The sequence below is a fragment of the Anomaloglossus baeobatrachus genome, chromosome 2 (assembly GCF_048569485.1).
Source record: "Anomaloglossus baeobatrachus isolate aAnoBae1 chromosome 2, aAnoBae1.hap1, whole genome shotgun sequence".
Taxonomy (NCBI): domain Eukaryota; kingdom Metazoa; phylum Chordata; class Amphibia; order Anura; family Aromobatidae; genus Anomaloglossus; species Anomaloglossus baeobatrachus.
In genome coordinates, this window is record NC_134354.1 from 607608382 (window position 1) to 607633849 (window position 25468).

At 41.8% G+C, this 25468-nt stretch overlaps 1 protein-coding gene across 1 annotated transcript in view; it reads right to left on the bottom strand.

Moving 5' to 3' along the window:
- The window catches only part of TDRD3 (tudor domain containing 3), a 419212-nt gene that overhangs the window by 104658 nt on the left and 289086 nt on the right, over positions 1-25468 (bottom strand). Inside the window, exons 8-10 of the mRNA XM_075334376.1 lie at positions 22231-22368; positions 17632-17788; positions 5798-5923 (exon numbers count right to left, since the gene is read on the bottom strand). Coding sequence (XP_075190491.1) covers positions 5798-5923; positions 17632-17788; positions 22231-22368 — 421 coding nt within the window. The remainder of the gene's footprint in view (positions 1-5797; positions 5924-17631; positions 17789-22230; positions 22369-25468) is intronic.

The following is a 25468-nucleotide window of genomic DNA, read 5'->3' on the forward strand; positions in this document are numbered from 1 at the left end:
TCTGCTGTGTGTGTCTGCAATCGGCTGTGTGTGTGTCTGCAATCGGCTGTGTTTTTCTGCGATCAGCTGTGTGTGTCTGTGTTCGGATGTGTGTATCTGTGATCGGCTGTGTGTGCCTGTGATGAGATGTGTGTGTATCTGTGATCGGCTGTGTGTGCCTGTGATAGTATGTGTGTATCTGTGATCGGCTATGTGTGCCTGCGATCGGATGTGTGTGCCTGCGATCGGATGTGTGTGCCTGCGATCGGATGTGTGTGCCTGCGATCGGATGTGTGTATCTGTGATCGGCTGTGTGTATCTGTGATCGGCTGTGTGTATCTGTGATCGGCTGTGTCTGTGTGTGTGTCATCTGCTGTGTGTTCTGGGATCTTCTGTGTGTGTCAGTGTGTCAGCCGGTAGCAAAGTAGGACGGCGTGCAGCACCGACCGGAGATCACAGGAGGACCTGGGAACCACGCAGACGTCCTGGACTGGTGAGTATGAGCCTCCTGGGAAATGGGGGGGGGGGATCTGCTTTTTTGGGGGGTAAACTTACCCCCAACCGTGTTTCTCCAAGAATAAGACCTCCTCCAAAAATAAGCCCTAGTGCTTTTTTGGGGGGCAAAAAAAAATATAAGACAGTGTCTTATTTTTGGAAAAACACGGTATATATCTATATATATATATATATATATATATATATATATAGATATTATATAATATATTATAATATATATATATATATATATATATATATAATATATTGTAATATATATATAATATATTGTAATATATATATATATATATATATATGTATATATACTGCAAGGTTCGCTCTGAAGCGGTGCTGGGGGCAGGTCAAAGCTGCGGGCGGCAGCGTTAGATCTCCTGCTCCCGCTCATATAATATGCACAGCCGCTGTCCATCAGCTTGGTGCTGAAACCGCATCACGCTGATGGCCTGGGGCAGCGGGGCATATTATATGTGCCTGTGCTCCCTTTGATCGCACATGATCCCCCCTGTGTTAGATATGGCCCCCATACTGCTGCCCATAGTAAAATAAAAAAAGCTTTACTTTCCTCCAGCCTGATCTCCCGGTCTCCTGCTGCTGCTGTCTGTGATAAGGCACGCAGAGATGATATCACTCTGCCGTGCCGATCACATGACCGGCAGTAAGAACCAGGAAGTGGAGGAGGCCGGAGCTCAACCCAACGGAGGGAGATACAGGGATTACAGCGCTGAGAAGGTAAGGAAAGAGTTTTTTATTTTATTATGGGCAGCAGTATGGGGGGCATATCTAACACAGGGGAGGTGTGCCATCTATAGTGGCCATGGGCAGCAGTATGGGGGCCATATCTAACACAGGGGAGATGTGCCATCTATAGTGGCCATGGGCAGCAATATGGGGGCCATATCAAACACAGGGGAGGTGTGCCATCTATAGGGGCCATGGGCAGCACAGCGGGACGTGTCCCAGCACAAGGGTGCTATATTCAATATAAGGGGCCATATCCAGATTAAGGGGGGCTAATTTAAGATGGGGGCTATGAGGGACATATACCCTATATGATTTGTTAGACGGACACTGGCATTATAAGATGGACCCCATTTAACATTAAAAAAAAAAAATTCTCTTTTCCTTCACCAAATTTGCGGGTGCGTCTTATAATCAGGTGCGTCTTATAAAGCGAAAAATACGGTAATCTTTTACAAGCAGCTTTTCATGCAGACTAACACTTTAGAAGCAGTTGTATCCTTTACCATTCATCTCCTTACATCTGATAAATATCAATATTTTGTCTCCTATAAGTGAATCGCAATGAATTAGAATATCATCAAAAAGTTAATTTATTTCAGTAATTCAATACAAAAAGGGAAACACATTATATAGAGTCATTACAAATAGAGTTATCTATTTCAAGTGTTTATTTCTACTAATGTTGATGATTACGGCTTACAGACAATGAGAACCCAAAAGTCCTCATCTCAGAAAATTAGTATAATTACCTCAAAACACCTGCAAATGCTTCCTAAGCACTAAAAATGGTCCCTTAGTCTGGTTCAGTAGGCTACACAACCATGGGGAATACTGCTGACTTAACAGATGTCCAGAAGGCAGTCATTAACACACTCCACAAGGAGGGTAAGCCACAAAAGGTCATTGCTAAAGAAGCTGGCAGTTCACAGAGTGCTGTATTCAATATATTAATGGAAAGTTGAGTGGAAGCATAAAGTGTAGTAGAAAAAAGTGCACAAGCAACAGGGATAACCACAGACTTGATAGGATTGTTAAAAAAAGGCCATTCAAAAATTTGGGGGAGATTCGCAAGACGTGGACTGCAGCTGGAGTCAGTGTTTCAAGAGCTACTAAACACAGACATATCCAAGACATGGACTAAAACCATCGCATTCCTTGTGTCAAGCCACTCATGACCAATAGACAAAACCAGATGCGTCTTACCTGGGCAAGGAGAAAAAGAACTGGACTGTTTGCTCAGTGGTCCAAGGTGTTGTTTTCAGATGAAAGTAAATTTTGCATTTCATTTGCAAATCAAGAGCCCAGAGTCTGGAGGAAGAGTGAAGAGGCCACAATCCAAGCTGCTTTTGGTCTAGTGTGACGTTTCCATAATCAGTGATGGTTTGGGGAGCCATGCCATCTGCTGGTGTAGGTCCACTGTGTTTTATCAAGACCAAAGTCGGTGTAGTCATCTACCAGGAAATTTTAGAACACTTCATGCTTCCCTCTGCTGACAAGCTTTTTGGAGATGGAAATTTCATTTTCCAGCAGGATTTGGCACCTGTCTACACTGCCAAAAGTACCAGTACCTGGTTTAAGAACCACAGTATCACTGCGTTTTATTGGCCAGAAAACTTGCCAGACTCAAACCTCAGAGAATTTATGCGGTATTATCAAGAGGAAGATGAGACACCAGACCAAAAAAATGCAAGAGCTGGAGGCTTTTATCAAAGCAAACTGGGCTTCCATAACACCTCAGTAGTGCCACAGATTGATTGCCTCCATGCCACGCCGCATTGATGCAGTAATTCATGCAAAAGGAGCCTCGAACAAATATTGAGTGCATTTACTGTGCACACTTTTCAGTAGGCGCCAACATTTACGAGTTTAAAATCCTTTTTTTCACTTGGTTTTATATAATATTCTAATTTCTGAGATAATGAGTTTTGGGTTTTCATTGGCTGTAAGCCATAATCATCAACATTAACAGGAATAAACACTTGAAATAGATCACTCTGTTTGTAATGACTCTATATAATACATGTGTTTTCATTTTTGAATTGAATTACTAAAATAAATTAACTTTTTGATGGTATTCTAATTTATTGAGATGCACTATTAGTAAAGTTCCTGGCTGAAAGTAAATAAAAGATTTGCCCGATTTGTGTTTTGTCAATTCGTATAATAGGCAACCTTACAAGCTAACCTTAGGGGTGAGAGATGAAAGTGATCACTCACTGAGCTCTTTTATTTTATTTCTTTACATAGTTCACCAAAGGTCTAAATAATCCAAATTATAGCCTTATAAATATAATGGTCTTCTACAGAGACATGTATCAAGTACAAATCAAATAGTAATTTGGCTAATTAGAATGCAACCTGGCTGTTACAAAAAAAAGAATAGAAACAAGGGCCCTACCAGCTGGGAATGCATACAACTAATTCATTACTTCTATAGGTTATATCACAATACTTTCTTGGCAACGTTTCTTAGTGGGAGCAATCAATGTTACCTACAGAACAAAATGTACCAATCTTCATGATGGTACACTTTGCTTCTTATGAATGCTTAAGTTAAATGAACTGCAATATATGGTCTGAGAGTACAGATAACATGGTGTACAGAAACCAATTGTATAGTGAGCCCACATGCTTGTATGTCAAAGAAATATATGACTAGAAAATCTTAAATTAGCACACACAAAAAAACAAGATGACTGATGCAAGTTATTCCAGTATTTTTTATATTTTTTTTCAATGATCACTGTCTTTTTAACAAGGTACAAGCAAATAAATAAATTTTATAAGTCTTTTCTAAGAATTGAATTGTTTTTTCTAATTAGGACTAGTTAATACAGGCTGCCAGCTCACCGAGTACTGCTGCCTATTGAAGCATATCTAGAAAAAGAAATGAAAAAAGAGGGAGGAAAGAGAGAGAAAGAAACACAGACTGTTCTGCTGCTTTCTAGCAAGTGTTCATCTCATCACACTATTCCCTATTACTGTATAATGTCCTGCATGCTGCTTCTGACCATGTGCTACAAATAGACAGAAGTGCCGCAATACCTCATGACTCTGTATTTTGTAACGGAAACATCATAGATAGTCTCATCTCACTAGCTCAGGGAGAACTGAAAAGTAGAAAAGGCACATGCAAAGGGAAAAACTGGTGAGAAACACAGGGTACAGGTTATATATTCATCCCCCTAGACGAAGAGCACTGACACATGCGAAACGCATGTTGAGGCAAATTTTAGTGCCCCCCCCTGCAAGTTTAACCATTTAAGGACTACTGGGTTATTAACATTCAAGATTGTATTATTTGTATTTTCTGCTGTTAGGCAGACCCAGTCTTTGACACATTGTTAGGTCCTGCAGGGATCTTCTATTTCGTTATCTTCACTTGGGCCAATGGGTGATTTAAGATCCCTTTACACACTGCAACATCGCTAGCGATATCGCTGTAACGTCACTGGTTTTGTGACATAATAGCGACCTCCCCAGCGACATTGCAGTGTGTGACATGCATCAGCGACCTGGCCCCCGCTGTGAGGTCGCTGCAAGTCGTTCAGGACCATTCTTTGGTCCTTTGTTTCCCGCTGCGCATGCATCGGTGTGTTTGACACCGTTACGACATCGTTAGCGACCCAGCCCATAGGCGTGCTAGCATTCCCTTTCCAGCTAGGTCGTTCTGCAGGTCCATATCGCTGCTGCGTCGTTGGCCAGATCTAGATCTACCTGTTTGACATCTCACCAGCAACTGTTAGAGACTTTCCAGCGATCCCGGCCAGGCCAAGATCGCTGGTGGGATCGCTAGAAAGTCTCAGTGTGTAAAGGAGCCTTAACCTTTTACAGACATGTAAGCCTTGTTTACAATAGGCTCTTTTTGTGGTATCTACAAAAATGTATTTAACATGACTATTTGTAACATTACGTGTGTTATTTATGTCACATTACTGTTTGTCTAACCATGTATGTTTTTTGTATGTCCAACCATTTTTCAACTGTATCCAATAACAGTATGTTTTAGTTAGCACCTCCTTTTGTAAATCTACAGTTTTTTTCTCCTTTATATAGAAAAAGTGTAGATTCTGTCCACTGAAATGACAGGTGGGGCAATTTAATATGTCCCAAAACGACATTAACAAATTAGATTTCACTATTTAGCGTAAACCAGTAGAAGTCATTGTACTCTGCCACATGTATTTCTTGTAAAACCTCTTTAGACCTTATGATGGAAGGGTGAATCTTTAGATAAAAAAAAATCTATTTCACTGAGATTTTCCAGACTCAAAATCATCCATATGAGATTCATGAAATATATATTTTTAATAAATGGTCAAATATTTAAAATCTCTCCTGCATTGAATCTTCCGACTGCAAACAGAATTTTTTCATGCAAACAATAGGATAACTACAAGGTTTCAAAGTACCAGGTTTGTCCGAGCAGTGGTTTCAAATTAGATGTGAGCAGTTTTATTATAGTCTTAAAAATACATTAACATCTTTACATATTTAGCCTTACAAATATAAGATCAAAAGTCTAACAAGCCAAACCAAAAATAGACCATGCGTATCCTACCTTCTAGTGAGAAAGTTCCCATTTTGGACTCAAGAAAGTCAAACAGCGTGCTAGGTGCAGAAGGTCTAGCATTTGATACCTCGTCGTCCGCTTCTGCACGTGTTCTTCCGCGACCTTTTCCTTTACCTGTCCATAACACATAGGATATATTAAACTTCTCACAGTGTTTAGTTGCATTTTGCTTTTCATTTCAGATCATTACCTAAATTGTTCCATCAAAAATCTTCTACAAAATATACATTACTTGTTCAACATGGGGGGAAAAATAGGTGGGGGGGGGAAAATAGGTGGAAGAAGATAGTGACGTGGCATGCGAATTACCTACTATGGTTCTCCTTGATGTAAACTACACTTTCACTCTAACCAAGTGCCTGTGAAATTCAGAATTCTCAATGTAGAAGACAACTGTATTTTCGATGTGGACAATAATGTGGATTGTGAAACCATGCTACAATAATAACATTGAATTACAAAAGGTACTAGAAGTCTTGACACAGGGACATTAGCACAAAGGTCCGACTCAACTGGGACCCAGTAGGCCTAAAAATCCCTTTAAAACTAATACGATACCATACCACAAATAAACAATCCATGTAAACTACTATAAGTGCACAGACAGAGGAGGAGAGGCTCATTCCCTACAGGTTGGTCTTACTCCGGTGCACTACCTGACAGCACACGTCGGCACCCTAAAGAGCGATATGGCGCCCCCACTCACTGTTGGCTCTCCCTATTCTGCTCTGCAAGATCCTTTCACCTAAAGACAGAAAAGTGCAAGTGCCTAAACAATGAAAGTGATAACGTGCAATATCAAACCAATCTGTGGAAAAACGGTTCCACTGACCCTATAGCCACTGAGACTTCTTGTAGTGAATTTATTTATTATGGCCAGCTTTTTCTCAGGACCAAATAATACAGATTCATGTTCAGAGGACGCAAATCAGGTATTCTGTGCGAAAGAGACATCTGGTGGTAACACCAACACATTATCTCTGAAAATACACTTTAGTGAATTATACAAAGAATACACTAAATCATGGTGGGAGATTAAGACCTTAGAGAATTATTGGAATAATAGAATAGTTCTCAAGGGTCTGAGGATAAATCTTTGCCCCTCACCCCGTATTACCAACCTGCAACTGCTTGAGGCCTGGTTAAAGGAGTCTGGGGACTCCTCCATGAGGTTTATGACCATTCTATTGATGGAGAAGAAAAATGTATTTGAACAAGCCAACTTAAAATTAAACTAGAGTATTAAAAGCATCTTAAAATTTAAAGCTGATCCTGATTTTAACGGACATGAAAACATATGTAGAAAGGTGCCAGGGCTTTTGGAACCAAAGGCGGCATTTATAATTTTAAGGGGACCTAAAAGAACTCAGTAATAACCAGGCTTACTAATTTACTGCAGTAAGGTGTTCGAATGTTTAATCTTCAGTCTTTGATAATTTCATACCAAAAGATGAGACAATAGTAGTAAAGGTAGGCTTAAAAGAAGAGGGAGGACCAATAGGAGATGGCAAGGAATCAATACGGGAGGGGATCCTCAAGAAACGGGACCATAGGTTGGAGTTTGGTTGTTCATCACCCCCATAATCCTGAACCTCAACCTCACAGGGTACACTATCTTTTTCATAACAGGAGGTCTGTCGGCAATATCCATTAAGGAATCGGATACGCTGAATACAGATATTAGTAAAGGCGATGGTCAGCTAATCCAGTGCATAATTTCGGTTGAATTGACTCAAGAGGGGACAGGATAATACTAATTTGTCCTTCAATTTTCAGTCAAATTATTAACTTATCAACTACATGAAATTAAATTTAGGGTCCTTAGAAAGGGCTTATACTTTGTCTCTACAAATGATTTCAACTGTTTCAAAAAAGGTTAAGGATGGTAACCTCCTCGGTAGAAAACTGAAATGGAGAAAATTCTTTTGTGATAGCCAGGATGATCTATAAACTGGGATGTGTTCCAAAATGGAACACACACTTTCGGACACATGCTGTTGGACGCGCTCAACGCACGGTCAGTGAATATATTACTGATACATTCTGGGGTGAGGCGCATATTTCTGAGCATGCACAAGCGGTCTGCAGCACAACCGCAGGAAGTGCTTCCAAATAATAATTCTTTCGTGATGTTGGGTGCAATATATTGCATCTTGGGGAGATGTAAATAAATTTGAATATGAAGCTATCTGCTGGTGTTACATTAAGGCATTATTATTGGTTTAGTAAGGACTTTATTTTATCGGTAATCCAAAAGTAACAATTAATGATGATATGGTGGGCACTGGAGCTGTATTTAAGTGTGGCCATCTTGGGATGCAATCCCCTATCATCACACTATCCTGGAAGGCATCTAGCCATCATGCTGCCATAAACCTGAATAGACAAAATGACAGCAGCAGTACATCACAGGAATCAGGGTCCATGCCTCTACATCATCTTTTTAATGGAATCTGTCAATAAGATCAACCCTCCTAATCTGTTTATATGGGTATGCAGGTCATAGGAAGCTGCATAAAGAGATACCTTGATATCAATTCGATGTCTTGCTGCAGAGAAATTCACGTTTTTCTTACATGTAAATGAGCTGTACCAGTGGGTGGGCTGACACTGATCTGCATGAGAATCGGCCTCCAGAGCTTATTTTATATAGAAGAGTTGGTTACCAGTGTGATGTGTGACGGCCGCTCTCTGATCTCACTGCAGAGCTGTGTGTGATTATAACAGACATCTGCAGGTGCCTCTCAGCTTCCATCTCACAGGCAGACACAGTACAAAATTGCTGCAATACAGCAAAGCTGTGGGAGCTGCAACAAATGTGTTTGTAAGATGACAAAGTTCTGCTGTTCTGTGTCAGTTACTTGTGTCACACTGGTAATCCTTTTAATTATATAAGCTCTGGACGCTGGTTCGCATACAGATCAGTGTCCGGCCCATAACCTGGAACATGAATGTATAAAAATGGGGATTTCTCTAGAATAAGACATCAGATTGCAAACATCAAGGTATCATTCTACTCAGCTTCCTAAGACCTGCATGCCCTTATAGACAGCTTAGGAGTGGGTCCTAATGACAAATTCCCTTTAACAGTTTTAACCATATGTATGGTTTCCTTGTCGTTAACCTCTCCGCCAGTGGTCCAGGCCTCGATTCATCAAGACCTACGATTTTCACACTTGCATGATGAAGGGGCATGCTGGAGTACGACACTCTTGACTCCTTAGGAAGTGTATGCTTCCTAATGAATCAGGAGTGTCTGAGCAGTGGTTTGAGACTCTGTGCACTTCGCCACAAATTCTACTCCAGTCAGGGACTTGAGTAAGATTTCTGGCATAAGGAACGTCGTGTTTTGCAAGAATTTTGCTACTTTTCAAAGTTTTGTATGTTAGAATGTAAAAGCTTTGATGAATTGGATTCCAAAAGTTCTACAAATAATAGTGGTGCGCTCTAATAGGTTTCATAAAAATATGTATTAAAGCTTCAATGCAAAGCACAAATATTTAAAAACACCTAAAAAGCACCATTCTGCTAAACACAGAAATCATACTGGCTCCCCATGACAAGTGGACAGATTTACCTCCTGTAATCAAAGGTCCCTAGACACCATACACAAGTGCCATATAGCACGAAGTGCAATTGTGTAGTGTAACAAAGTATATGCATATATTAAAGTGGATATTCCAAAATCAAGAATTAAATAAATTCCAACATCAGGTAATAAAGCTTATTACCATGTCACGTGGCTTCCCCAGGGGTAGTTATAGTTGATCTGTAATTACATTTTATTTTTTATACCTAGTAGCATGCATTGCTATTATTCGCACAGTTCTTGGTCCTTTCTTGGTATATATGTTTTAGCTAAGAGACAAAGTTCTTGTTCAGTATACAAATAAAGAGCACATAATGAACTGAGTCACTGAGTCCTTGCCCATGCCAAGGGTGAGAGACTTCCTTTAAAACACTAGAAAGGTACTATTTAGATCAGGGGTCTCAAACACGCGGCTTGCGGGCCACATGCGGCCCCTCAGGCCTCTTCGTGCGGCCCCCAGGCCCGTGCCCCTGTTCACTATCGCTGCAGGTGCAAGGTCCGCAGCCACTGTCTGCACTTTATGTCAGATGAATGTGTTGGTGGCGCTGTGCTCTCGCGCCGGTAATACAATCATCTCACATAAATCACTGACAGTGACACTGCACCTACCGCGATAGTGAACAGTGGCACGGGCCTGGGGGCCGCACGAAGCAGAGATGAGGCAGCGGAGGGAGCGCGGGACAGGTGAGAAGAATGGTTTGTGTGTGTGTGTGTATATGTGTGTGTGTATATGTGTGTGTGTGTGTGTGTGTGTGTGTGTGTGTGTGTGTGTGTGTTGGACGTTAACCCCTTAGTGACCTATGACGTACTGGGTACGTTATGGCTCCCTGGTACTTAAGGACCCATGACGTACCCAGTACGTCATGGCGAAATCGCAGCCCCGGTGGCTAAGATCGCTGCAAATACTTTAGATTCGGGGACCTCAGGAGGGGTGGTGTCTCCTCCCCGGACCTACGGAGGCTGTGATTGGCTGACGAACGCCGCTCAGCCAATCACAGCCGCTAATGTTTCAGCCATTGAAAATCGCTGAAACATTGAAATCCAGCCAAGATCAGGGCAGATCTAGGCCTGATCATTGGCTGGAGCTGGGTGACCTGTGTTTCACCTGCTCCCAGCTCTGATTGGAGAGACCGGCCTTGTGACTGATCTCTCCAATCACTGTGGATCTGGGGCCGCAGACCACTCCCCTCAGCTTCACTCCGGCGTCTGTGGAAGGTGAGGGGAGCTGCTGACCCATTACTACAGGATGGGGACAAAGTGCGCACATTACTATGAGATGGGGATAAGGCTGTGGACATTACTATAGGATGGGGACATTACAATAATGGGCACAATACTATTAGATGGGGACATTATTACTATAGTATGGGGACATTACTATAGGATAGGGACTAGTATGGGCACATTACTATAGGATAGGGACTAGGATAAGCACATGACTATAGAATGGGGACAAGGCTGGGGACATTACTATAGGATGGGGACAAGGTGGGCACAGTTCTAATAGGATGGGGACTAGGATGGGCACAGTACTATAGGATAGGGACATTACTACAGGATGGGGACAAGGTGGGCACATTACTGTAGGATAGGGACATTACTACAAGGGGACAAGGATGGGAAACATTACTGTAGAATAGGGATAATGCTGGGGACATTACTATAGGGTGGGGACAAGGTTGGCACATTACTAAAGGATGGGCACATTACTATAGAATGGGGACAGTTCTATAGGATGGGGACATTGCTACAAGGGGACAAGGATGGGGAACATTACTATAAGATGGGGGACAAGGATGGACACATTACTATAGATTGGGGACATTACTATAGGATGGGGACAAGGATGAACACATTACTACAAAATGGGGACAAGGATGGGGAACATTACTTTAGGATGGAGACAAGGATGAGCACATTACTGTGGGATGGGGATTAGGGTGGGGTACAATACTACAAGGGGACAAGGATGGGCACATTACTATGGGATGGGGCACAATACTACAAGGGGACAAGGATGGGCACGTTACAACAATATGGGAAACATTACTAAAAGATGTTGGTCAAATTTTCTATATAGTACTAATCGTAAGACTATTAGTTACAAGAAAGGAATAAAATATATATATATATATATATATATATATATATATATAAAAAAAAAAATGTTTATATTTAAACAAAGAATGTGCACGTTTGCTATAATGAACAAGTGAAAATGTTCAAAATCAGTGATCCCAAGGTGTGTAAAAAAAAACAATAAAATAGATTATATATGGTACCAATAAAAATGTCACTTTGTCCTGCAAAGAATGCGGCCCCCCAAATTATTTTTTTTCCTCTGTGCGGCCCATTCACGCAGCCGAGTTTGAGACCCCTGATTTAGATGACATATTGAAATACTATATTCTAAAGCAAAGTGAATTTGTGAATTTAAAGCACTCCGGTATATTCTGCAACTACATAAAGATAAAAAGAAATCCAGTAAGACAAATTGATGAAGAAGAATAAAAACGCCTGTTAACGTGTGCCTTACTTCTCCACAATCACATCAAGGATAACACAAGGTAGCTGGAAAGCTAAAACATACACTAAAGCTTTATAAAGCCAGCTGCCAAAGTAAAACAAAATTCTTTATTTACTACCTCCTGTAAGTGAACAGCAAACCATGTCTTTTCCTATACAGGTTGGCAGTTTTCCAAATGATAAATAATTAAATTACTTGGTAACTGTCAGTTTTCGGCTTCTGCTATATGGAACGCTTACCTACAAATCTTTTTCCTATACAGTTATTGCAGTATGTGTTGTGTACCGCCCCCGTGCCAGCGGCCAAGCCGCTCGGATACGGAACCGTGGTGGCTCAAGGGGTCTCCAGACCCGGGGGGGTTGCACGGACACTCGAAGTGAAAAGGGGGGGATATGTACAGGGGGAGTAGAAGTTTGTGATGCCACCCACGGTGCATGGTAAGGTGGAGTACCACGCCGCTGTAGGGTGAGCCCGGTGGTGGTGGTATGGCAGCAAGATGTTTAACCCCTCCGTGGGTAGGGGGTTTGTGCCCCAGGGCCCGATGGTGTTGGTGCAGGGGTGCCGTTGGGAAAAGGAAGGGTTTCTGTGTACTCACTCAGTCCAAGAATACTGACACCGACAGCTTGTAAACCAGAATTCTGAGCACCGCTGCAGCAAGGAGGGAGCATGCTTGGATCCGTGCCCTTCATGTTGCTTGTTAGCCTGTGGCCTTTTCCGTGGCACCATGTTCACTGTTGGACCCTTTAGCGTGGAACTAGTCGGGTCCCGCTCACCCGTATGGCTAACGGAGTGAGCTTGCTCTCAGGGTTCAACGCTTGGGATTTTCTGGACGATATAGTGGGAAAGTCCTATCCCATTGGTGCGCTAGAACCCCGATTTTGGAGCGGGTGAGGGATGAATCTTGAAGACTTCACCCCCGTTGGGTAAATTACCGGGCTGCGTGAAGCTACTTCCCGGCCTAGGGTCCACGTACCCCATCATGCCCTGGCCCCTGCCCGGAGATGGCTCAAGGCTGCCGGCTGCCCTCAACGGCAGATCAGTGCTCCTTGACACAATCCCCTGAGACTGGGGATCCAGCTCCTACTAGGCCCAGACCAACGTCTGCCACCTAGTATTCTCCAAGGAGCCCTGCTCCTGACCTCCTCTATCCTTCCCCTCCAACACTTCACTCTCCGCTCCTAACACTTCTGACTCTCCCCTTCCAACCCCCCAAGTGGGCGGCCCTATTCTCTTCAGGCCCCTCATTGGTGTATCTGGTGGGTGTGGTGCAGAGTGTTCCTAGGGTTTTGATTGGCTAAGCTCTTAACACAAAAGAACAGGGATCCGTAACCAAGGAGGATGTGGATACTGTGCAGAAGGGCAGGTTGCACAATACCCTGTGACGACCTGATAGGCCAGGGCGTCACATGTTGCAATTGAATATCTAATGTAATGTGTTGGTGCCCCAAGTGCATGAATATATCTATTACAGCAAAGGAAACAATGTAACCTCTTTCTATGTATATTTTATTTAATCTAATTATGATTAATGGGCACCTGTCACCAGGTTTCTCTATATAAAGTACGGCTACCACCATGTCCATGACCACCAGTGCCTAATCCCCTCTGCAGATCCTAAAAAAGAGCTTTTATTATACCAACGTATGACGCGGTGCACTCCGATGGGTGTCTCTGGTCTTGATCTGGCGCATTCTCAATCTTCCTTTTCCTACAATGGCCGGCCCTCCAGCTTGCTTCATGTGGATGGTGTGTCCTACATCAGCCACACAGTGTCCCCAATCACGGTCTTGCGCAAGCAAGCTTCTCTCTGCCCTGCTGAGGACAGAGCAAAGTACTAAAATGCACATTACAGTTTTACGTTTGGGTCATTGACGCTCTTTGGCAGGGAAGCATTGACACACTTCAGTACTTTGCTCTGCCCTCAGCAAGGGAGAAAGAAGCGTGCTTGCGCAGGACCACGATTCTGTGGTGGCTGATGAAGAACGCGTCATCCACATGAAGCAAGCTGGAGGGCGGCCATCGTAGAGTGGAGGTGATGAATCAAGACCAGACACACCTATAGGACCGGACCGCACCGTATAAGGATATAACAAAAGCTCTTTTCAGGATATGCAAAGCATTGTAGCATGCTGTAAAAGAAGCCTTATTGGTGGTGGCCGTACTTTGCATGGGGAAAACTTGGTGACAGGTTCCCTTTAAGTGTTGGGTCACATTAAATTGCATTTATAAATACTTGGTAAACTAATTTGTATGTTAGAAACTTTTCAATTTTATTTGAACAGAAAACCATGCTGAAGAGCGACGAGATAAAAGAAAAAGCAAAAGTCATAGCAGTTTAATGGGTAACCAGCCTTTTAGAATTAAGCCTATGCGTTACAGAGGTCGCCATCCTCTCTGCGAGCAGCCCTGACACACCATCATGTTGTGCATTTTTTTCTGGCTAAATAAGAACTGCTGGGCCCGAAATGCAGCTTTTTAGAAAGTTTAAAAAAACAACAAGCACAATAACATTGGATTTTTTTTTTCTTCTTATATAGAATATATAATTAAAGGGGCGGTTCTCTACTCAGCAGAGTGGCCACATATTGATTTAAACCTCATAAAGAAGGCTTTTTTCAAATACCTTGAATAGTGAATTGTGCCTCTGAGTGGCACTATTGCGGTACACTCATCCCCATTGTGTGGCTCCCCGGGCTCCATGACCTCTGGAATTCGTTGATGTCACGTCAACTTCCAGGTGACGTGACATCAACGAGGCAGACCCTATCCTCTGTGAGTGATTGAGATGTGGGCAGAGTTTCACCGCTCATCATTTCGTGCACCCTGCTGCAGAGCGCCACAAGGAGGAGCGATGCTGGCCTGTGATGGGAACCTCCATCAACAAGCCAGTCACTCACAGAGACTGGGGCCGGCCTCGGTGATATCAGGTTAACTGGAAGTTAATGTGACATCACCGGATCTAAGAGGTTATGGATCCCGGGGGGGTCACTTCATGGGGATGAGCGGACCTCAATAGCGCTGCTCAGAGGCAGAATGTGATACACAAGGTATTTGACAAAAGCCTTCTTTATGAGGTTTAAATCAATGTGTGGCCACTATGCGGAGTAGTGAACCACCCCTTTAAGGAACAAAATCCTACAGTGAAACAATTTTTTTTTTCAAAATATTTTTACTCTTTGAAGATTATTATTCTAGTCATAAGTAATATTACAAATAGGTTTAGGCTTGCTTCACATATGCAATGAATGCACATTTTCAGAACATATTTCTATCACTTTACAAATCAATTGTGACACACACATGGAATATTGTGAAGTTTTGGGCTCCACTGCACAAGGAAAACATAGTAAAGCTTGTGTGAGTGCAAAGATTGACAACTGGAGAAATTAATGGAAAGGGTGAACATTACGCAAAAAAAACATAATTAGAATTCATTAGATTAGAAAAAAAATGACCTATTTATGACAAAGATATTCAAAATGTCAGAAAACATCTCCATTGTTATCTATTTATACCCAGGATTGTAACTATGTCAACAAGAAAAAAAGTTTCTCAAGAGCAGAACTAGGGATTCTTTACTGTAAAAGCAGTAATACTACAGAATACTCTTCTTATCAGTGAGAACTCACTAAAGGGCTTCAAATGGAGCCTAGATGTCTGTATTGTAAGCTATTATTACTAATTACTGGAGATGGGTCTTAATTCGTATGGCAATTTATTCCGCTTGTAATACTTGCACGGAGATAGAATTTTTTTTTTCTAAAATAGGTTTTGGTTTGTTTCTTTCTGCCTCAAAAAGTGTTTTGCTTTCCTGGACTGTTTATTTTTATCCAGACAAATAGGATTAAAGCGAATCTGCCCCAAGTTTTTTTCTACCTAATTTGAGAGAGGCATAATATAGGAGCAGAGACACTGATTACAGCAATGATTCAATTACCAGGTTGTTGGGGTTTTTTTTAGTTTTATTTAAACAGGGTTCTCCACTACTAGGACAACCACTTCTGAGTCCACTGGTTTCCCCCAGTTAAAATAAAAGACCCTGTCCTCACCTCCTGTTCTGGCGCCTTCCCAGTACTGTCGGTAACCGCGATTTGGGGCTCACATGACATTATGACATCATGCGAGCCCCGGGTCCAATCTCCACTAGCGTCTCTCTCCCCGCCTTTGGATCAAATGAGTTAATCAACAGGAAGTGACGCTGCGGCTGCCATTCACTTCCGGTTGATGGCTTATTTGGTGTGATGGCGTGGAGAAAGACGCCGGTGGTGATTGAACACGGGACTCTCATGACGTCACAATGTCATGTCATCCCTGAACCCCAGTTACAGACAGTGCTGGAAAGGCGCCAGAATGGTACATGAGCCCAGGGTCTTTTATTTTAACTGGGGGAAACAAGTGCAATCAGAAGGGGTTGTATATATAAATCTTCGGCTCACCTCTTATCCTCCAGTGAATTGCAGACTCCCTGCCGGTGCTCGGAGCTGCCCTGGCCTTGGGCAGTGTTGGACAATGCAAAATAGAAGAAAGGATCTCCAGCAGCTCAGTAGAATAAGATAAAAAATAATTTTTATTGTAGTCCTCTAAAACCATAGAAGTAGCAAGGGAACACAGTTAGGTACTCAGCTTGACCCTACATGTTTTGGCATGGAGCCTTAGACTGAGTGTCCCATGCTACTTCTATGGTTTTAGAGGACTAGAAAAAAAATTAATTTTTATCTTATTCTACCTAGCTGCTGGAGATCCTTTCTTCTATTTTTGCACTGAATCAGAAGGGGTTGCCCTAATAGTGGATAATCCCTTTAATAAAATCAGTTTTACCAGCAGAAGACTAGTAACTCTGCTGCCATAAAATAAAACCATACCCCTATCACTGTGCACAATGTACACAGAAAACCGATAATCAGCAGTGTAGACAGGGTTATACAGAACTCAGCATTCAGAAAACTGCTAGATCTGCAGCAGATACAACAATGATTAATCAAAACTTTTGCACGCAGAAAAGATTTGCATAGCTGGAATCAGGGTCTCTGCCCCTACATCATGATGTTCTCAGATGGTGTCTTAACCAGATGACAGATTCCCTTTAATTGGAAAGCCCTATGTCTTTTTTTCAGTCTTACAAACAAAGCTAATGATGCTTGTACCTAAACTAAAACAATAAATTATGAACAGTCATCAAATAGGTCTATAAATTAATAAAAGCATTACGTTTAGAACACACATTGAGTTAACTGATGAAAGCAATGGCAATAGGTTGGAGAGTAAGGGTACATGCCCACAATGAGGACCCACTGCATCCTGGACACGGCAGGTCCTGACCTGTGGGGCCGTGAGTCTCTTCCGCAGGAGACCGCAACTGCCCATGCCCACGATCAGGGTTCGGGGTGCTGCTGTCTCTCACTTGTGTTCTCCCTAAGGAGAACAATGCGACTCTGCAGCAAACATTTTACATGCTTGCGGCTCAGAAAACTGCACCGCAGGTCAATTTTTGCTGCGGGCCGCACATGCACAGTGGGCATGGGATTTCTTTAAAGCCCATCCACTGTGCTTCTACTGTACAGCGCAATGTTTTTGATGCAGCGAACACACGCTGCATCCAAAACACTGCAAGCACTGATCGTGGGCACGTACCCTTAGAATCCAGATTACATGATCTGATGAAGCCACAGCTGACATCAGCTATTCATTCACATGTGTGAAGTATACCTCGGGGTGGAGGCCCTTGGACAGGCTTTGGTTTGCTGCCAGCAAGAAGGAAATTTAGAGCTGCCTCCAAATTGTTGCTGAAGTCCATGAGTGCCTGCCTGGCTGCTTCTTTACTGAAGCCCATCTCTGTGATGTGTCTCAGTGCCTTTTCATCAACCTTTATTAAAAAAAAAAAGAAATAGAAATAAAAAAAAAAAACACATAAGGAAAATCAGACATTAGCTAGGCAACATGTTCTATTCCAGCACAATATTTTCTTCAATGCTGTAAACCTATTCACCCTGGTAATTTCCCAAAGCATTTCTATATAGCAATCCACAGAATCAAACCACAATATCCCCCAAAACAAGGTAATTAATTGAATACGATGATTCTCTGGTAATATAGAAAGGCTTTGAAAGAATCGGCAAATGGAGTATACATGGAATATCTGCGGAGAAATGTAGTCTGAAAACATGAAATGACATAAAAAGGCTTAGAAAACAGATAGAAAGATTTACTGTCGCTCTAACAATTTCCACATTAAAGAGGAGATGTTATATTGATCTTTCCGTCTTCGGCGCTGGATTTTTTCTCACACTATTTAGTTGGTTAGGACTAGAGCAATTTTCAAATGCAATTACATTACTGAGTGACAAATCATATCTTCCATCGTAAAAAAGCAACTAAGATCAAATGACTAAAAAACAAAAAAAAGTTAGATAATTAGAATAGAAAATCTATTCCAGAGATGTACAGGCTAAGCAATACATGGTGTTTTGTTAGCAATGACCAATCGAAGCATTATCACCATTGTCGTGGCGTCCTTACAATTCAGCTACAGTTCTCAAAAATAATGTTTCGCTCCTAAGATACAGATCAATAAAGTTACATTTCACTTACTGTAACAAAATATAATGGCCATATAAGCTGGTACACACTACATCCTTATTACTGTGCAGCTTATAAAGAGAGCTTATTATTTAATGGGGTTGTCTGAGACAGATTTCTACGAGAGGTCTATTGACATAAGTCATAAAACTGATCTTTTGACATCTAGCATCTATTAACGTCACTGACCGGAAAATAAGTCCTATACGGATATTAGTTATGAAGCTATTGGTTATAAACATCATATGCAATTTCTCTAATGAAATTAATAATTTTTCTGAATTAAAAAATTTCCATCAAAGTTTTTAGCCTACTAATATATTGCAATCATCCTATTGTATAGCACTGTGTACTTACAGTTGCTCATTTTGCATTTCTACTCAGTAAATTCTTCTCTTTCTCTGCTTTATGTAGAAACAAGTGTCTGGTGGTTGCATGAATTATCTCCCTCTTCAACTCATGACCCTGAGGCTCCCCCACCTCCTCCTGTCATTGAATTTTACAGCCGAAGTCAGTCAGGACTTATGCAGGGAAAATAGACTTCCTGTTTCTACATAGAGCTTAGAAGGATTCAGCTAGTCAGTGTGTAATCATGTTATGTGGAAGAACTAATGGAGAACAGAAGAATTAACTGGGTAGAAAGGCAATTGTAAGTACACAATGCTATATTAAGTGGGATAAAAAAAACCCCTTTGATTGGAGTGCTTCAAAGTAGTTGTCTGGGCATAAGTATTTAAATGTCAAAACTAACTACCCACCGAGACAGGACAGGTATTCAATAGAAGATCAGTGGGGATCGGACAGCTGGTGCGCCCAATGATCAGCTGATTTTTGCTCTGTAACCATAAAAGGTGTAAATACTTTGAATTCAGCTGTGCTAAGCAGCTCTGTTCCATCAAAGGGCATTGCCCGCTGCTGAATATTGCAGCAGCACTCCTGTTCTTTTGAATAGAAAAAGTCCTCATTAGCTCCTTTCAAAGTATTCACTTCCAGCTGCCACTGGAGCAAAAATCAGCAGATCGGTGGGGGCACTGCTAGTCGGACACCAAAGAATCTGCCATTCATGACTTATACTATAGCTAATTCATTAAATACTAGACAACCCCATTTATCAAAAACGGAACTACAGGCAACAATATACCACCACTTTGTAATGATAGCACCACATAATCAAAGGGAAAATGCATGTGCTGCTCAACTTGAAGGGCTATTCATATCAGAAACATCTTTATGGCAGATTGATAGGATAGTCCATAAATGTTTGATAGATGCAAGGCCCAGTTTGTTCAGGATTTTCAGAGCTTACACAGAAAAGAATTAAGAAAACTATGCATGTATGACCACCTCTCCATTACTAAGTTAGCCCACTTTAGAAACTGATGAGTCTCGGTGTTGGGACCTGCAATATTCAAAAATGTATGGCATTAATAACTTTAAGCTGTGATGCAAAAACTTCATTGGGATGCCACAAGTACTGTGTTTGGTAGAAAAAAGAAAGGATTTTATTGGGCTCCATGGCCGTTTTGGTCTACTGCCAGGTGGAGATCCCTGCAATCAGACCCCAATCAATTTGTTCGCGACTCATTTGAATCACATGCCACTTTGAAAAACATCAAACTAGCTGCAGTAACATTACATTTATTTTTTTTGCATTCTTAAGATAGAGCTCAGAAGAAGTAATAGAGATGAAGTGAAATGAATTGCTCTTTGGCAACCTCTTGTAATCAAAAGATTGACCTCAATAAAAAAAAAAAAAAGGAAAAATGCTAGAGCTCATTTCTACTTCTGAGCTTTGGACTTCTAGAAGAATCCTGTTACAGTTTACTACGAATTGTTTTTTTTTTTTTTAATATCTTTTTTAGTGAAAATTTTAAAACAATAATATTAGTGTGTCTATCAAAATAGATTAGTAATGTTTCATTAGGCACGCTGGGAAAACATAGCCTTTGAATATGATAGCTTTATCATACCCATTGTTAAAGTGAAAATGCACAATAAATCTCACTGTGCTAAACAGTCACAGGATAATATAGAGATCTACAAACAAGGTGTATAGGACAGTGATGGCGAACCTTCCAGAGATCGAGTGCCCAAACTGCAACCCCAAATCCAATTATTTATCGTGAAGTGCCAATAGGGCAATTTAACCTCAATAACAGAACTTTAATTGTTCATAAACATGCCAAATGGTTTTAATGTGACTTTTGCTGTTGCATGCATGCTGATAACTTGTCTAACCTTGGCTCCTACTTTGTAAGTTTGAGTAGCACTCAAGTCACTTATTAATCTGTTTCTGATGTCATATTTTATATAATTCAAAGCTGAAAACAGCCTCATCCTGGAATAGACGTACCCATCATAGCCCTATCCTGGTATAAATGTCCCCTTCATAGCCGAATCCTGGTATAAATGTCCCCATCCTAGCCCCATCTTGGTATAGATGTCCCCATCATGATATAGACCCAATCATGATCCCATTCTGATATATGTCCCCATCCTGGTATATGTCCCCATCCTGGTATAGATGTCCCCATCATGGCTCCATCCTAGTATAGATGGCCACATCATAGATGTCGGTAACAACCCATCCAATCCACACAGGCAAAAAAATCAAACCAGATGTTTATAAAGAAAGAAAATGGTGCAAAAAGCCATGCAAAGTCATGACCGTAGTTGAAATCTATCAGTAATTAGAAAACAATACTGCCACTTAAATATTATCAGCTGGTTCAACTGATTGCTTATAAAAGGGTATCTCATTACCAAGGTGCCACACAAGAAACATCTCATGAGGAGTAAAATCAGTTAAAGGTCTCATGAACTGCACAATGTTATTGTTACAAAACATACTAATGGCATCGGTTACAGAAGAATTTCCAAAGTCCTGAAGGTCACAGTAAGCACTGTTTAGGCCATAATCCGGAAGTAGAAAGAACATCATTTCATTCCATACCGGCCGTGACCATGTCCTCCCCACAAGATTTCAGACAGAAGAGTAAACATAATCATTAGAATGTCACACGGAGTTTTTTGCTCAAAAGTCGCCAAGTGTCATGGCAGCATCAGACGCTGTTCACACAACAGATTCTGACACTGCACATGATGATTTCTCTGGTGTTTCTGAGTTACATAGGCAGGCTCTGGCATCGACCAGCTTATTAACCTCTTCACCCACGGGCCTGAAAACATCTTTCCGACCAGGCCATTTTTTTTTAAAATTCTGACCAGTGTCACTTTATGAGGTTATAACTCTGGAATGCTTCAAAGGATCCCGGTGATTCTTGCTTGCAGCGTCCGGCATTGCTCGGAAGGGAAGGAGCACCATAAAAGCAAGAGCCAACTAAACAATTTCATTGCCAGATTTGAATTCAGGAGATTAAAATTATTAAGAAATTGCTCATTTCATAACTGAACCTGACAGATTTTGAAAATATGTAGAACAGCATTATTTTATTTTAAACTTTTCATTTTAAATGCAAATTAAGATGCATCTCCACAGATAACATAGCATTTTTAGACGGGTAAGAGGAGTAAGCCAAGTCATAACAATGCATGGAACAACTGCTCAATGCACACAGCTTTTCACTGCCAGTATAAGTGCCAAGAATTCGGCTCAATCCGTAGAAAGAAACTTAGCAGAAAAACCTGCAATAATAAGGAACAGAGAGGACAAGAGATATATTTGTTTTTCCCATTTATGTAACGCTCCGCTCAGTGATCAAACCTTACCAGTTCACGATACACTCCTTCTGATCTACCTTCACTTCTGATAATCTTCTCTTTCTGGAACGCTTCCCTATTACGACTCCCTCCAGCAGCAGCGTTGAGATTGCTTCCAGCATTCCCGCCTCCTCCAAACGTCTTGGTCTGAAGATAAGAAAGGCGATGTTAGGGTAAACAACTCCTATTTAAACTCATCCTAAAGATTAAGCCATTATTCGGAGAGCAATAAATCCCCGGAAGATGCTTTTTATTGAACCGTACCTACTGATAAATAAAACGTTAATTTCCATAAAACGGAACAGTAATCTACTCATTGGCTATTTCGGTATTGTCAATGTTTCAGGCCGTAAAAAATCTGTTATATAATGTTCACGATTATGAGCTACTCTGAACTGAATCATAGCAATAAATGCAAATGGAAAACTATATAGCAGGATATAAAATAACACAAGCGTTAAACTGGGCAACTTCCAGAGGAGTTTTACACTGAATCCAGTTTCTGCAGCTTAGAAATCCAGCCATATGCACAGATGCCAGAATAAGCTTTGTCTTCGGTTCTGTCCTGCATTCTAATCAGAATATTAATACATGGATTATTAGGGTTTATTTAGAGAAAATAGGATGTAGTTTTGGCTTTAAAGTTTCTGATAACAGCCAGAATATGAGAAGCAAAAAGGCCCAGGATTCAAGTGGTGCTTGTACAAGGACACCCAATACTGTGCTGACTAGGGTGACCACATCACGACTGCACTGGATAGCCTAATTACATTTCTAGAACCCCGTCCATGTCTGACTTTGAATTAGCAGTAAATGATTGTAACTTGCAAGTTTCTGGAATAATTCTAGAGTACTCTGAAATTTTGAGTTCCTGTGGTATTACTCTAGGTACTTGCGTTTTTTGCCATAGATAATGGTAAAAAAACTGCAGGGACCAACCTGCAGAAAAAACGCGGCAAAACGCAGGTGCGGTTTTATCACGGTTTTTGCCGCGGGTGCGGTATTCTGCCAGAGGGTGCAGAATTTACTTAAGAAAAGTCAATTTTCTAGTGCGCACCTAGTCTTAGAAAGTCATGAATAAAGTGACAACTAAGTGTTACCTGCAGTATCTTAGCTAGGGTTAGAAGACCGTATTTTCGTTCGGAGTACGATCCAACAAAAAACATCAGATGGCACTCAAACCTATGTTATTCTATCAGAGTTAAAAATTGCAGTATGCACTAGTTGCCTTCGTAACCTGGATCACACTTGGCCATGCAAAGCAATGGGCCTGTGGAAAAACTTGGACCTCACTTGTATACCATCCAAGTGCAGTGCGATTTTCGCAGAAAGACTGACAAAGATAGACAATTTGTTTTATCCATTTTATCCATATCCAAGAAAATCGGATCACACTTGGATCAAATTAAGATCAGAGAGTAAGTTGCATAATAGACTGATTTTCTTGGATACAGAATATACGTCTGTCTGGCCCTAAAGGTGGTGACCCACATAGCGACGACGACAACGACGTCGCTGCTAAGTCATCATTTTCAGTGACGTAGCAGCGACGTCCCGTCGCTGTTGCTGTGTGTGTCATACAGCAACGACCTGGCCCCTGCTGTGATGTCGCCGGTCGTTGCTGAATGTCCTGCTTCATTTTTTGGACGTTGCTCTCCCGCTGTGAAGCACACATCGATGTGTGTGACAGCGAGAGAGCGACGAACTGAAGCGAGCAGGGAGCAGGGAGCTGGCGTCTGGCAGCCTGCGGTAAGCTGTAACCACGGTAAACATCGGGTAACCAAGAAGCCCATTCCTTGGTTATCCGATATTTACCTTAGTTACTAGCGTCCGTCGCTCTCACGCTGCCAGTGCCGGCTCGCTGCTCCCTGCACACGTACCTGGAGTACACATCGGGTAATTAACCCGATGTGTACTCTGGTCAGGAGTGCAGGGAACAGGGAGCGTGAGAGCGGCGGATGCTAGTAACTAAGGTAAATATCGGGTAACCAAGAGAAGTGCTTTCCTTGGTTACCCGATATTTACCTTAGTTACGCTTCCACGCGTCGCTGCTGGCTGGGGGCTGGTCACTGGTCGCTGGTGAGATCTGCCTGTTTGACAGCTCACCAGCGACCATGTAACGACACAGCGGCGATTCTGATAAGGTCAGATCGCTGGTCGTGATCGTTGCTGCATCGCTATGTGTGACACCACCCTAAGGCTATGATGTCTAATCAGTGCAGCAACTGCCAGACACACCCTTTTGCAAGAACACCCACCCAGCTGTCAAATTGTAAATAAATTTCAAGTAGTAATAACAGACATCAAAACATGGGGTTCTACAAAAAAGATACTTCATAGGGAATATATATTTTTTCCTACATTATAGATGACTAAAGATCTGGTAGGTTGTCTTTAATTAAAAAGAAACTTCTTTTTTGTTATTTAATCCAGAAGTGTATCTGGAAATTTCATCTTGTTAATGGCTGATTTCATGTAGTAAATTGTGCGTTTTCCCAAATGCATAAACCGTCCACCATATCCTGAGTTTCCACAGTGTGTGCGCAGTTTACCTGTATGTAGCAGGTACAGTGAGAAGAGTGCAGGAGCTGGGGCTGCACAGCGCTCTCACTGTGACTGTATCTAATCTACAAATTCTATATAAAAGAGAAAACACTACTGTGGTGCTGGTCACCAAGATGCCAGTGAGCTTTCCACCTCTGAGCTCTGGGACTCTTGAGCCTATAGAGCAGTCTCCTTCTGGCAGTGTCATTAGTCACAGTGAGAAAAGTGCAGGAGTCAGTGCTGCACAGCGCTCTGACTGACTGTATCTAATCTACACATTCTACTGTAAAAGAGAAACCACTACTGCGGTGCTGGTCACCAAAATGCCACTCTGCTTTTCACTCCAGTGCCTATAGAGAAGTCTCCTTCTGGAGGTGTCATTGGTCACCGTGAGAGTGCTGTGTAGAAGACAGAACCTGGAGCTCTTGTGGAGAAAGCAGACGGGCAGCCAGCACTGTGCAGACCCTGCACTTCTCTGAGGCTGCTATATAAAAGGAGAGCGCAGGCACACTGCAGAGACTCTGCTCCCCCAGCACTCAGAGTTTGGAGATCTGAACATAATATATGGTGTACAGATAGACGCATTTGGTTAAGCACACTTCAGTATCTATTTTCTGCATGATGGCCGCAAAATGGGGTAATTAACCCTATTACAGTATTTATCCAAATTACATTTCCATCTTACAAAAGAAAAAAAACAAAA